Here is a 15,257-nt window from a genome sequence, read left to right on the forward strand (position 1 = left end):
GATGCACGTGAGTTGTGTGCAAATTGAAATGCACATGCGTTCCGCCATTTCTTTCCCAATAAAAGTCCGCCCAGATCGGATAACATTCATTCGTTATTGAATTGCTATCATATGCCAAGATTGACAAGAAATCAGCGACACCAAGCCCTTGGACGATTGCAAGCTGGACAAACCGCCCGGCAAGTAGCCAATGCATTTCAAGTCCACGTAAGGACCACGTAAGGACTCCAGCAACGGTACCAGACCACCAAGGGTCACCACCCGACGTCAGGATCGTCAGATTGTGCGACACCATCTTCAAGATCGCTTGGTTACTGCTGCGGAAACTGCTGGACATGGAGACACACCAGCGACACATTAGTGCAGACACCCCTACTGTCACAGGCCACACCGAGGACCCATTCTGACACCACGTCATCGTCAGTGGGAAACACAGCACCAGCATTGGCGCTACCACCAGTGGAGAAGTGGCCTCTTCTCAGACGAGAGCCGTTACTGTATCTCAACAGCAGATGGCAGAGAGAGGGTCTGGCGACACCGTGGGGAACGTTATCCGGATGCTTCTGTTGCTGAGAAAGACTCGTGGTGTGGTCCGAGCATCATGGTGTGGAGTGGAGTTGGTCTTGCACAGAGGGTGGGCCCTGTTGTCTTCCAGGACATCGGTTCAGGGAGAGGCAATGGTGTCACAGCAGCTCGGTACATTGATCAAGTCTTGAGACCATCAGAACCATGAAGTGGCCGGCCCTCAGTCCCGATTTAAATCCCATTGAGCACGTGTGTGACGAGATTCAAAGACGGCTGAATGACGTCCAACCAAGGCCGACAACTGCAGCTGAACTGCGTCAGGCGTTCCTCAGACTGTGGGCTCAAGTGCCTATGGCCTTCACCAACCGCCTCATACATTCCATGTATCGACGTTGCACGGCAGTCATCAATGCACATGGCGGACACACGAGGTACTGACTTTTGATGCCATTTTCTCAGAGACTAGAGTTGTGTTTCACTTTCAGAACATTTGACACTTTAATTTCAACCTTGAAGATCAGTTTTGCCAAGTTTCATCTTTTTAATATGTCACAAAGTATATTTACAGTGTTTGGACAAGTAAGGTTTCTCATATATCTATCCATTGCGGTTCAGTATACACGGTACCCTGACCATGCAGTACTACATGTTATCCTGGCTATGTAGTAATACATGCTTCCTTTGCTATGCAGTATTTTATCTTACCCTGGCTATGCAGTTGCGTGTATATTTCAGCTGGGGTCTTTGTCGGAGGGCAAGGAAGACTCAGTGCAGATGTATTATCCAAACCTGAAGGGCTTGCTTAGGTAGGTATTTACAGACTGCTACTACCACTACCACTGTTGCTGCTTCTATTACTACTTCTACTACTACAACCACTACTACTGTTGCTGATGCTACTACTACTGTTGCTGCTGCTGCTACTACTACTACTTCTACTACTACTGTCGGGGTGGTAGGGTAGCCTAGTGGTTAAAGCGTTCGCTCTGCTTGAATATTGCTACAAGCGGCGTAAAACCACTCATTCACTACTACTGCCGCTGTTGCTGCTAGAACGACTACTACTACTGTTACTACTACTACTACTAATAATAATAATAATAATAATAGGTTTGCATCCCATACTGGCTTACTATATTCACTATTGATCTTGTCAATCAAATCAGTATCAAAAGGGACAGGGAGTTCAATGATATACACTCTTCACAAAAGGAAACGCTGGGATAATGTGAATATTGATGTTGTTTATTCAAGAAACATTCAAGACAAATGCAATATGTTCGATTGCACGATGTTAATCACAGGTTCGTTAACTGCTGTAGTGCACAAACGTAATCGTTTTAAACGTTTGTAGATTTATACAGAAAGTTTTATCAGACTGCATGACAATGTCATGGAAAGGATATTAATAGCAGAATGCACGAGCAAGTTATGACATTCATGTGCAGTGAGTAGGACTATAAAAGGACAAACGTTAGTCAACATTTTGTCATACGTTTGTCGACTTATTGGAAGTGGAACATGCCGAGACTAAATGCAGCCAATCCCAACATCGCCACAGTACGTCTTGATGCTGGAGAGTCCCAGGCTGCAGTTGCACGTCATTTCAACGTACACCAGAGCACCATATCTCGTTTATGGGATCGGTTTACCCGCCCCCATTTAACTCCTTTCTAAGCATTATCAGGCTTTCCACACATGTTTATTGATGCCGCAACTGATTCTGTCATGGTCCGTAGTGCTGGGGTATATTGGATTTCTGATTTATGTTTCTTGCTAGGTGTCGATTCCCGAATTGAAACAATATGTTAACCCAGGATTTTTACGTAAATGGATTTAGTGTGAACCAACAATTCTACCATGAATTTGGAATTTACTCGATTCTGATTGGTCAATCAGAGGTCATTTACAAAATGAATGTATTTACGTTTTGGAGACAAAAGAGATCTTGGAATTTTGGCGCTTTTCTATATACGACTGTGACGTCATATCTTTTGCGTCGCTGAGCGATATGACGTCATAATGGTGACGCGCGATGTAGAGCCTTGCAAAGCTTGCTTTGTTTTCTTTAGGGATGCCCACCTCATATTAGCTTACCAAGTTGCCGTGCTTATATGCTTTCAATGCCTGTCATATGTTCGAGTGAAAACAAACTGCTTGAGGTTATACGGCGCCATATTTTGTTCGATGATTCCGTAATTTAAATCGATAACCCACTCAAAACACTGGACTCAACCCATACCGCTTCACTCAGTATATTTGCTAACACCAAAGAGTTCGCGGTTTATTAAGTCATGGTAGAATGGAGATAAACATACTGTGTTTTCAATGTAGAGCTAGGTTACCAGTAGATTTGACCGCGCTAAATTAAACATTTGAAACCTCACGCTGCGCGTTCGGTTCCAAATTCAATTTAGCGCGGTTAAATCTACAGGTAACCAAACATATCAAAGAGTTCAGGGATGATAATATTCACCTATCTGCAATAGTGGTCCAGCATCCGAGATAGGCCTATGCTGGGAATCCGGGGTGACAAGTTTAAAAACAATTGATATGATGGGTGCAAATATAATACAAACTTACCAACAAACCAATAAGTAAGGTATTAAGTAATGTGATGACAATGTGGAGACTACTTAACACCGTGAACTCCAGGTGTTGTGACATCCGGTGCATACTTTGTGTTTGAAAACAAACGTCTTGACCCAGTCAACGCATTGCAATCGTGGCGAATAGTAATGTTCAAGGACGCTAAGACGTACAACTTTTATGAAGGTACAAGAAGTAACTGTGCGGCGCCATTACAATCAATAATGACGTTATCCATAACAGTTCTCATGTTCTACCAACTTATGAATGCCAAGACATTTTGTATTCCGAATTGAAGTCAAATCTACATCAAACACTGTTATGTTCATAGATTGATATACATATTTGCTATTGATATCACCAACGACGTTCTTGAATAATCCTTGACGATATGTTTAGTTTCAGGAAGCAGTTGAAGTATTTCTTTGAGGAACGATTTCATCCTATTTATGAGATAGATCCAGAAGAGGTATAATGTCCTTTCTAAAATCTGCTGTGGAATTAGCAGTATAAATTCATTACTCGATTAGTATTTAAGTTGATGTTCCATAGACTTTATCTTAACACACGTTTTACGTATCTGTGTACCCCTGTCTATATTATAACATGAAGAGTTTGACACGTATAACATGCACTCTAACAAGGCGACTAAGTTGGATCGGGTGGTCTGTTTCTATGATGTGTCATTGTGTTCTGGCGAAGTGACTAATTATGTCTATCACTGATTCGTTTTATCTTTAGCCTAACATGTATAATCGTTTACCTGTTTCGCCTATGGTTATCCTGACATGTATACTTATTTAACTGCATAATAATTAATCATTATCCGAATATATGTAAACGTTATCTTCACACCCACCCAACGTACTAACGGAAAAAAGTAACTGTGCTTCAAATAAAGTTCAATAAAAAATACATATAATTCTGAAATTAAATGATGTATCTTTCAATGCATATTCATGACGACATATATGTCACTTGTGTTTTGGGGAGCATGATAATCACACACGTGTTTTGCTTAATGTGAACATCACACAATGATTGTTCAGCTATCAGGTGCTCAGAAAAACGCCTTTGTTTCAACGTAAATAACCACACCGTGGGTATGCTGCAAACAGGAATGGGGCAAAAGTTAATGTTAATGTTCATCAAAACACAATATCATCTCTCTGGAGACGTTATCTATAGCAGGGCAACACGCAACTTGTCACGGGCCGGTCGTCCATGTGTGGCGCTCCGTCAACAAGACAACCATATTTGGTTGGTGCATCTACGGAATCGATACCAATACGCCACATTTACTGCTCAGGCAAGTTCTTGGTTGAGACCAATTAGTGACACAACCGTACGCAACCGGTAGAGGGAGCCCAATATCCGGCTTCCACGTCACCGTCAGGCAACATAACTTTGATGTACTACCATTGTCGACTGTCTTTCCAGACCTCTCCCCTGTAGTACATGCCTGGGATGAGATAGATCGACGTCTATCACAGGACCAAACAGACCGGCAGTGACAGCTTAATTGGTCTAATATTTGGTTGATATTTTGAACATTATCCCCCAGGCTATTTTCCATCATATGGTGTCTTCAATGTGCCGCCGCTGCCTCGCCTGTATCAACGCAAATGGTTATCACACCCGACATTGACATTGATAAACATCTACACCACTGTATATGAAGCACAGTTACATTTCTCCGCCGGTATATCATTATCGTAATGAATGTTAAGCTGTTCCGCCTGTGGTTATCCTAGTATAGGTAAATGTTTCATACACGCCCATTTGTTATCCTGGCATGTTTAACACCTCTTATCGTCTATCCGTGAAGATTCCGGGGTAGAATATGTCTTCAGCAACCCATGCTTGCCGTAAAAGGCGACTGTCCTTGTCGTAAAAGGCGACTAACGGGATCGGGTGGTCAGGCTCGCTGACTTGGTTGATGCACGGTCATCAAACCCAATTGCGTGGGTTGATGCTCATGATATTAATCACTGGATTGTCTGGTCCAGACTCGATTATTTACAGACCGCCGTCATATAGCTGGAATATTGCTGAGTGCGGCGTTAAACAACCAACCAACCAACTCTTATGGTAAAGAAAGCTCTTTTAAATATTTCTCAAATAGTTGTTTTCAAACATTGTGAGCAATATATGTTTCTCATGATGTTTTGTATTTTCCCTGTTTTAGCTTGTGGTATCAAGTGGCACAACTTCAATTCTCGAGACGCTTGCATTTGCCATTGCTGAACAGGGCGGTAAATATAGTGTACATCCGTCCACGTCGTTTGTGTTAGGGTACATGCTGTCATTGCTGAAGACGGCGGTTAATATAGTGTACATCCTTCCACGTTGTTTATGTCAGGTTACATGCTGTCATTGCTGAAGACGGCGGTAAATATAGTGTACATCCTTCCACGTCGTTTGTGTTAGAATACATGCTGCCATTGCTGGAGACGGCGGTAAATATAGTGTACATCCTTCAACGTCGTTTGTGTTAAGATACATGCTGTCATTGCTGGAGACGGCGGTAAATATAGTGTACATCCTTCCACGTCGTTTATGCTAGGATACATGCTGTCATTGCTGAAGACGGCGGTAAATATAACTTCTTTGCTAATCCCTGTCGAAATATAAGTCACATACTTCTTTTGACGATTTCTATGAGAGTTCATAATGCAATAGCTGGACCAGGAAAATATTCTCTTCTTCTACGGAAGTGTGCCCAATTGCATTACTAAACACTGGTAAATGTCGATCATCTTTGTTGCACTGGCAGCCTTAGGATTCAATACATAATATACAAGTTGACAAAGACATACAGTTTCTGGTTTTCAGAACTGCATTTAGAAATGAAACATCACCGTCGTTCTCTAATTTAACAATTGCCACTAGGCAAGAAAACGGCCAGAAGTTTTCTATTGATATGTCAACGCTTATCAGATCATAATTAAAAAGTAATGTTTAGATATGACATACCCAATTATATAGCATATGATTGACTTTCCGCAGTTATCTATGCAGCAGCATGTGACGTAGACGTAGCGTGTATTTAATGAAAGGGTTTTTGCTTTCATTTGGTAATCCTGGTGGAGTTTAGTCGAATTTTACCGTCACTGAAACAGTCTCTGTGTTTTCTTGTTGTCTGAGCATGTTCTGTTTTTTTATAATATTTCAGACTGCATCCTTGTGCCGACCCCCCATTATTATCGTATAACGAACGACTTCATGGAGCGGGCTGAAGTGGAGTGTCTGCCTGTACCCCTACTCAGCCAGGTAAAAACATGTCTACATAACCCTCGGATTAGCTGGCCAGGTAGAGGGTCAGCTGGGTTCCAATGTTGATGATGAGAGCCATCCGTCGGTGTCAGTGTTGATCCATTGGTTCAGGATGAGAATGGTCAATAAAGTCTTTTGTGTTTCAGAATGCGAATGGCTTGGCACTTGTCAATGCATTCGCATGTGCTTCAGCGTAAGAAGGGATTGGCGTCAATGTAAATGTTGTCTTCTATGTTTCAGGATGAGAATAGGATTGCGTCAATATCAATGGAGTCTTCTGTGCATCAAAATTAAACAGGCTTCAAGTCTCATCTGTTAAAATAGTCTTCTATGCTTCAGAATGAGAATGGATTGGCGTCAATATCAAAGTTTCTTATCTGCTTCAGGACAAGTTCCACCTGTCGGGAGAAAAACTGGAGGCAGCCTACAATAAAGCTATTAATGAGGTATGTGCGTATCAGTGAAGTACTCTACACTTGTCTCATCTTTGAGATCTCCTTAGCCACAGATATCTCATGTCACAATTTCATTATATCCCTGCTAAGTTAGCTTTATGTCTGATATCCTACTACATCAGCTTTATCTCTGATGTCTCTTACAGTACCCTTATCCCCAACATATCTTTGAAGGAACGTTATGCCTTGATTTCTCCAATTCAGTGTCTTTGTCTTTATCGTACATATCTCTAATGGTAAGTGAATATGTGATATTTTGTATCAGTTATTGGATCTTGCAGGACATATCGCTTGTGGGGTACCACACTATATCAGTTAGGATATTGAGGTTTTATTGAGATGAAACAAACATGGCTGCCAAGAATAAAACATAATTCCGTCCAGGTGTAAACACACAAACCTATGTTGTTGAATTGTTGTTTTATTTAGATAAAACTGTGTAAAGATCAGGGGAAGATTTATTTGTGTTGTTTCTGCTGGTATTAACATTTCTGATATGGTGTGACTTCTTATAGAGTGTGACTGCTGAATGCAAAACATAACTTGACATTGGACATTCCTTTACATGCGTATCTTAGAAATTTGGAAACAGGCCAGCTCTGAATAGTTAACGGGTGTGTTAGCTTTGACAAATCAGCAGGGATCTTTTACATTTTGTGATAAAATGCACCCAAACAACTGCAAAAACTACATGTAAACCATTATGTTTTTTCTGCAATCAATCTTTATTTACACATATACTGACATGCCACAGGACTATAGTACAGAGTGCATAGATTGTGTGGTATACATATTCTTAATTAACCTTTTCACATGCATGTTCTATAATCCATTGCATGTAATACATATGATGTCAAGCGCGTTAACACATTGATATTTTCGGAAGACTTTAGTACAATAAATTTTAAAATGTTTGGTGGCTGGTACATATATGTTGATAAATATTCCATACGCAAATAATAAGATATTGGACACACAAAGAAATCTTAAAATTTACAAACTTTATGTTGTTTTAATATTTGTGTGTATCCGCCATGTTCAGTGTTATGAGTATGCGATGAGTATCGTTTTCGAGCAAAAGACATTCTATTTTTTTGCAAAAGAGGTTTAAAAATATATTCTTCAGTTTTAAATTGAGTTTTAAACATTACATAATATTTACATTTTGATGATAATAATAGTAATAATAATGTAAATTCTTTTACATTGCTGAGGCGTGTAATCTTTCTCTGAAGTGTGACTTCGTCAAACCCTATATTTCTGCCCCATACAAAAAGTGAGTGAGTTTGGTTTTACGCCGCTTTTAACAGTTTTCCAGTTATATCACGGTGTGTCAGCTTAATGTTGGAGGAAAGCCCGAAGTGATGCAGGTCTCAGGCGTTTACCACTTCGGTGAAACCCACAAGCACGGGTATGGTGCTGACAAACCTAGAAACATAATCGGGGCGAACCGGGATTCGAACCCACAATCATAGGTTTCTGGCGTGCCCAAGGCACGCAACTCTGCACAGCGAATCGCGGCGCCTTAGACGACTGGGCCATCCGTGGCCCCCATACAACAAAATAGGATTAATTTTTGTATCGAAGATTTTAAAAATTAAATCAAAGTTTACATCACCAATGTTTTGGGGATGTTTCCGAATGCCAAAGAAGATCTTCTTTGCCGGAGTGGCAGTTTGTGTTGAATGGAACTTTCATGACAATTTACTGGAGAAATAGACTACCAAATATTTGTATTTAGTAACAACTCATACTTAGCCTTTATAAAACCATTTTCCTTGTTTTGATAGTATGCCTCCGTTTTTGAAAACAATTACCTTAGTTTTTCCTATGTTGACCGTTAGACAGGACTTTTCACAAAACTGTTCTAAACCTTAATTTGATGAAGCAATCCAGTTATGGTTCTGACAGCCAGTTGTTAGACATCTTTTAACAACAATTTCTTCTGGTTGTGTGCACAGCAAGGTATCAGATGAATAATGGAATGACCCATAGGTCTATACATAAGAAAGAAGTGTTAAGTGTTAAATATTCACAATACAAGTTGACCATAAATCAGATGTCAAATGAATATCTACGGACAATAGTATGACACACGTTACATAAAGGCACTAATTTGATGACAGCATTTATAAATTTGTGTTAGGGATTTTATTATTTGAACAGTCAGGCTCTGTGGTATTACCTGTACACCCTGGGATTGAGCTCTATCGTCGTACTTCGTATCGTGAAAAAGGTTTGGTGTGAAAACATCTATGAAAAAGCTATTCGCATTCGTTCATGTCGAGTATTGGAGCAAAGTGAAATTTGTTATCAATATTATTTTCTTTGTTCGTAAAATATATTGTCAAAGATCTCTCATCTTCACAGGACCTGGGCGTTTTATTCATGTATTTTCGATTGTTGTCACCCCTGATCACACTAAGTCTAATTAGGGTTATTAAAAACTTTTTAATTCCGATAGATATGTTAGCAATATTTATCAAACATTCTTAAATAAAAAGTTAACCCATCCTAATAAAGAAAGCTGTGTCACTTTGGTCAGATAAATATCCAATGAGTACAGTTTGGGTTGTTTGATTATGGTCAGATAAATATCCAATGAGTACAGTTTGGGTTGTTTGATTATGGTCAGATAAATATCCAATGAGTACAGTTTGGGTTGTTTGATTATGACAATCTATCGTAAATGTTGTTTTTTATCGGAACAAAAAACAGAGAATCCACATATACATGTACATATGTGTGGCGGGAATTATCAGATCTATGATGCCAGACTGCATTAGTCTATATATTCCGTTTTGAAATGTATCTCAATAGTAGTAGTATTACAAAATAAAGAATAGCCCTCTCGCGGTTTTGATTAAGCTCATATATGTCTAAGAGTGCAAATGTTAGACGGACTAAACCAAAGTTACAGTTAGAACACCGACTTTGTGAAAATGAAGTGGAAGACGAATTACTTATAATTTGTACGAAATATACTTATTTAAGGAAATTGTATCTGCCACAGAATTGATATGCACATTCGTGATTGTATTACTTGTGTCCAGCTAATGTGGGATACATGTTGAAATATTATGTTTCGACTATATTATCATGGTCTAGCATGGTATATTGGTATTGATCGAAGTTTTATATGTACCCACAGTGGGCGGCTGGGTTTGAAGTGGTGGGTCACGTCTCATGCTAATGTCATCACGTATCCACATACTGTGCTGCTTGAAATTATTACATGGGGCCCATGAATATCATTATCTGTCTGTGTCATCGGACACAAGACAGCGAAGTGTACCAATATAACATCATGGCAACCAACTAAACGGAATTAAACCCTTCCACTAAGATGCAATTACTGGCATTGATCTTAAAATCAAACACAATTAGAGCACTTCACTCCACAATCCATATGTAACACTCTTTGGTTAAACAACACCTTTAACTTCAGCCTTTGTGGATGTATGCTGTGATGTGAAGGTGACATAGAGCTTGGGCCGATACTAATCACCCCCATTGTGATACATGGCCATATTCTTCATGTTACCCCAGACTTCTCATCTTACGTCCTGAGTTACTCATTGTAGATTACATATCAATCCAGGTCATCTCTGAAATCTCTCTCACATATATCATTTAAATATATCTTCTTTCACATATGCTATCTCCCTGTGAATTATTTTGTATGCAGTTCCATCACAGAGACGAATTATTGCTGTTTGGTCTTTTGAACAATTTCTGTCTTTTAGCAACACATTCCTGCAACAACCATTTCCATAATCAAAAGAAATGCCAAAGCAGTGTTCATTGTATGATTCCGACTATGTCATCAGCATGTGTTCAGGAATCACTATAAAATAATTCTGATGCCAGTTGTTCGCGAACACGGGAGCGTATCAATAAGCCTGACAATGTTTTGGGTATAAAACCTAAGGTGGATTTATTTTGTTCATGTATTTCCTAAAAAACATGTTTTTACAAAAATCCTTGGCAGGAATATCTTATATTTTACCAGTAGGAAAGGTTGTCGACACTAATACTTGTACAGCAGGATATCCACATATAGTACATAAGCAGTACATCTGCATATACAGTACATAAGCAGTACATCTGCATATATAGTACATAAGCAGTACATCTGCATATATAGTACATAAGCAGTACATCTGCATATATAGTACATAAGCAGTACATCTGCATATACAGTACATAAGCAGTACATCTGCATATATGGTACATAAGCAGTACATCTGCATATATAGTACATAAGCAGTACATCTGCATATATAGTACATAAGCAGTACATCTGCATATACAGTACATAAGAAGTACATCTGCATATATAGTATATAATTCGCCTTACATCGGACATATACTACTCAAGAGAAGCTAAAGATCACCCGAGTCTTTCATATTAGCATGACAGAAGCACTGGAGCAATATGAAAGCATCGGGTGATCTATATATCGAACAGTAGATTTACAAACTTTTTCCTTTTTACCCCGTGAACGTTTTTCCTTTACTCCTAACCAACAGACACACGTATATCATAATCAAATTACGGTTTTTAGCTTAAATAAAGTCGGTAAATGCTCCATCGCGTCACTGGATTTCCTAGTCCATCATCCTTTGATTGTTTTGTTTGTCTGCAGGCCACCGTCACCTGGCATCAGTCCTGCTGTGTGGCATCAGACAATAAACACTTATTTCTTCATCTAAATTGTGTATAATCTTTTCGCGAACACCTAGTGTCTTCACTGATTTTCAGTGATCCATTGATGTGATTTATACCACTATTTTGCCATAAACCTCCATGATGCCGTTTATGACCAATGGAATATTGTGGCGAATAATGGAGACTGGTTATTCTCCGGCATTGACGTTTATTTATTTCATGAGACATATAATGTACAACTTCATTTATGCATGTGTGTGTGTGTGTGTGTGTGTGTGTGCATTTGTGTGTAGAAGAGGATTGATCCCTTACATTTGACATCCATTTACGGTTGCCTTGCATCCGATATATACTTTGTACACAAGCCTTTCATAAAGTGTTCAGACGCAGAGGAGACGAAGTTTTTGGAAGTTTTGGAATCCAGTTTGAAAGATGAATGGACATGTCTTTAGGGTCAAGGCAAAGGTTGATAGTAGCAGAGGAGACGAAGTTTTTGGAAGTTTTGGAATCCAGTTTGAAAGATGAATGGACATGTCCTCAAGGTCAAGGCAAAGGTTGATAGTACTGATACGTGGTTTTGACGAACCTTTTCTTCAGCTAAAATACTGACCTAATGTGGCATTCTTTGATACGTCTTATACCAAGGTCTTGAGCAAACAAATCATGTAGTGACCCTTACATATAATGGTCATGTTATTTGAGGCTAGGCTTTGTAGGACAGCCGCTTTTTGGATGGCAGCTGGCTGGGACAGAAAAGGTTTATTCAAATTCAACTTACTCGGTGTTGTCTGCTTGTGCGTTCTACCAAAGACACCATCCCATATTGAAGGTTCATCTCCACGCCACGTCTGTTTATGACAGTCAGTGAAGTATGGTAACTATATCGGTTTTCAGGCCAAGGGGTCTGACTGGAAACATAATAGCTGGTCTCAAAACAATACGCATCCCCATCACTCTAACTCCCATCACAAACCGCCCCCCCCCAACACACGTCACCCTCCTCCAAAACACCCATCATCCCCCTATCGCCCTCCAACACCCATCACCCACCCCAGCCAACACCCACCCACCCACCCAAAAAACAATCATCCAACCCATCTACCCTCTCCCCCCCCCCCCCCTCCCTCCATCCACATCACCACCACATCACAAAGAAACCCACACCCATCCCACCTACCACCACCTCCCCATCTACCACCACCTCCCCACCACCCAGCCAATGAGCCAAGGACGCATAATTGTGAATTGTGGTTGTTGTTAGTTGTCGAACAGTTTGATTTCCGGGGATTGGTGATGAGGTGCTTGTGTTTTGAAGACAATATTAATTATTCTGTCTCTGACGACAGCTGTCGCCACCCCCTCGAAGTGTGGTAATCGGACCCTCACTGATGGTTTGTATGCCAAGCAAGAAAACAGAAGCTGGTTCATTTAAAGTTAACTTCATTCTACGACAGGACACACAGGAAACTGCATTACGTTAACTAATGCTACACTAATTCTGTTACTCACAGGGACGCACGGTGCGAGGTGTGCTGCTCATCAATCCACACAACCCACTCGGCGATGTCTACACGCAGCAGCAACTCATGGACTGTTTGAAGGTGGCACAAAGGTAAATACTTGGAAATCTTGAAGATGTCATAGACAGTGGATATGCACTGTATGTCAGATACCTGTGTCAACCACCTGCATCGGATACATTTGTTGAGTACCTGTGTCAAGTCCCCATGCCATGTGTTTGGTACCTGTACATGTGTTAAATACATGTGTCGAGTTGCTTTATCTGGCAACAATAGAAAGTACGTTTTGTGGGTATCTAGATCCTATGTCAGGTACACGTATAAAGTGTATGTGTCGGGTACCTGTCTCATGTACATGTACCCAATACCTATAAATATGGTATGTGTTTCCTTGGCTGGTGCTCAGCATTAATAGGACAAAAGTAGTCAGCTCGGGGCAGTATACTGTGTCTAAAATGGGTGTCCATGTCAAATTTGTATGTGACTTTAAACCTGACCTCATCTTACATCACCTCACCTCACCTAACCTCATCTTACCTCTAGGTTCAAAATTGACAATAACCTGGAATGAACAACACCTGCGTCAACTTCTGACAGATCAGCTCATACAGCTCGGCAGACATTGGCTGCCATCACTGTTGTCATGTGATGCATTTCAGACCGTGGCATCCATTGTCGACACACAACCAGGGTTACTGTCCACACACCAATGTTTTCCCAAGACTACCATGGGCAAATGCAGCATCGCAACACACAATACTGCATAGAATTCACAATACTGTAAAGATTTCGCAAATGCCAATGCAATGCAAGATAAGAAGACAATGTTCCAATATGATAAACATAGAGTAGCACAAACCATTTTATCAAACGTAATATAATTGACTTTGGACGTCTTAAGTCTTCAGGATAAAGGTTCTTCTGTTGACACACAATGACGGTGTTTCTGCAATTATGCTCAATGCTAGTATTCACAAAACAAAACACAAATAAGCACATCAAATTATAGGAATTGTTTAACCACGTAAGACACGTATTCTGACATGCATGTAAAGTGGCAGTGGAAATATTGATATCTCTGAAACATTTAGAATATAATGCATACGTTTATCAATAATTACACAAACATGCTCATATGTATAAGTACATCAATAACTGATTATTATATATTTGTAGTCATGACTTGCACGTCATCATGGACGAGATTTACGCGCTATCTGTGTTCGACGAAACTGCAACCTTCAACAGCGTCATGACCCTTCCTGTACCTGACATCATGAAGACACACATTGTCTGGGGATTTAGTAAGGTAGATGAGCTACAGCTAATGAGTGATTTTGTTTTATTCCGCTCTTAGCAATGTTCACCAATATCAGGGCGGATGACACCAACAAGAACTTAACATTATGTTCTCATTTCGGTGTACTGCTAGAAGATAGCAGGTGGAATCGACGTTTTGTTACCTTTTTCATTGTAGGTGATTATGATACATGACAGTTGTTGCTTTACATTCTTCATGGGAGTTGATTAGTATTTTGATACATGCTTTATGGGAGTTATGCTAGACGATGACAATCATTGTGATAATTCTTTCATGGTCGGTGATTATGACAACAGGTGGCAGAGTCGTTTTATTAAAACAGGATCAGGTTGTACTGCAGTTTATGGAATGCTGCAGGACCTTGGCCTCTCTGGGTACAGATGTGGTGTCCTACATACAAGGAACCAGCACATCCTCCAGTATGCAGAAAAAGTGGGGATTTTCCAGCAGGCAGCTGCTCCGGTACAACTAAAGCTGCAGGAACTTATCAAAGACAAAGGTGAACCTTCAAGGAATTACTCATCTAAATCTTTGAACACAGTATTATTCAAACGAAGGTCTGCACATGAACTTTAATCTCATTATACTTAAGAAAGTCAATATCTGTGTCTGCTTCTCATTGTTATTTCTAAAGTAACTTTATGTACTTACGTCTCATAGGACTTGAGTCAGTCAGTTCCCATATTTACATCACATTGTACTTAAGAAGGTCAATACCTGTCCACTTCCTGTTGTCCTTACAAAAATCAGTTTGTTTTTACATCTGGTATTACTTACAAATGTTATTACGCGTACGAATATCTCAGTGTACTTGAAAAAAGTCTTCACATGTACTTGCTAGATTGACAGTCAATACATTTATTCATATATTGCTAAACCTGAGATATTCTGAAAATCTA

At 39.9% G+C, this 15,257-nt stretch overlaps 1 protein-coding gene across 3 annotated transcripts in view; it reads left to right on the forward strand.

Annotated features, from left to right (window-relative positions):
- LOC124137361 (1-aminocyclopropane-1-carboxylate synthase-like protein 1) overlaps positions 1-15,257 on the forward strand; it is a 35,733-nt gene that overhangs the window by 18,503 nt on the left and 1,973 nt on the right. For all 3 annotated transcript variants that reach the window (XM_046503633.2, XM_046503631.2, XM_046503632.2), the window contains exons 4-11: positions 1,261-1,331; positions 3,514-3,583; positions 5,303-5,369; positions 6,290-6,387; positions 6,777-6,836; positions 13,029-13,129; positions 14,214-14,346; positions 14,716-14,857. In XM_046503633.2, the coding sequence (XP_046359589.2) occupies positions 1,261-1,331; positions 3,514-3,583; positions 5,303-5,369; positions 6,290-6,387; positions 6,777-6,836; positions 13,029-13,129; positions 14,214-14,346; positions 14,716-14,857 (742 nt within the window). The remainder of the gene's footprint in view (positions 1-1,260; positions 1,332-3,513; positions 3,584-5,302; positions 5,370-6,289; positions 6,388-6,776; positions 6,837-13,028; positions 13,130-14,213; positions 14,347-14,715; positions 14,858-15,257) is intronic.

This window comes from Haliotis rufescens, unplaced genomic scaffold (assembly GCF_023055435.1).
Source record: "Haliotis rufescens isolate VD_foot unplaced genomic scaffold, xgHalRufe1.0.p SCAF_26, whole genome shotgun sequence".
Taxonomy (NCBI): domain Eukaryota; kingdom Metazoa; phylum Mollusca; class Gastropoda; order Lepetellida; family Haliotidae; genus Haliotis; species Haliotis rufescens.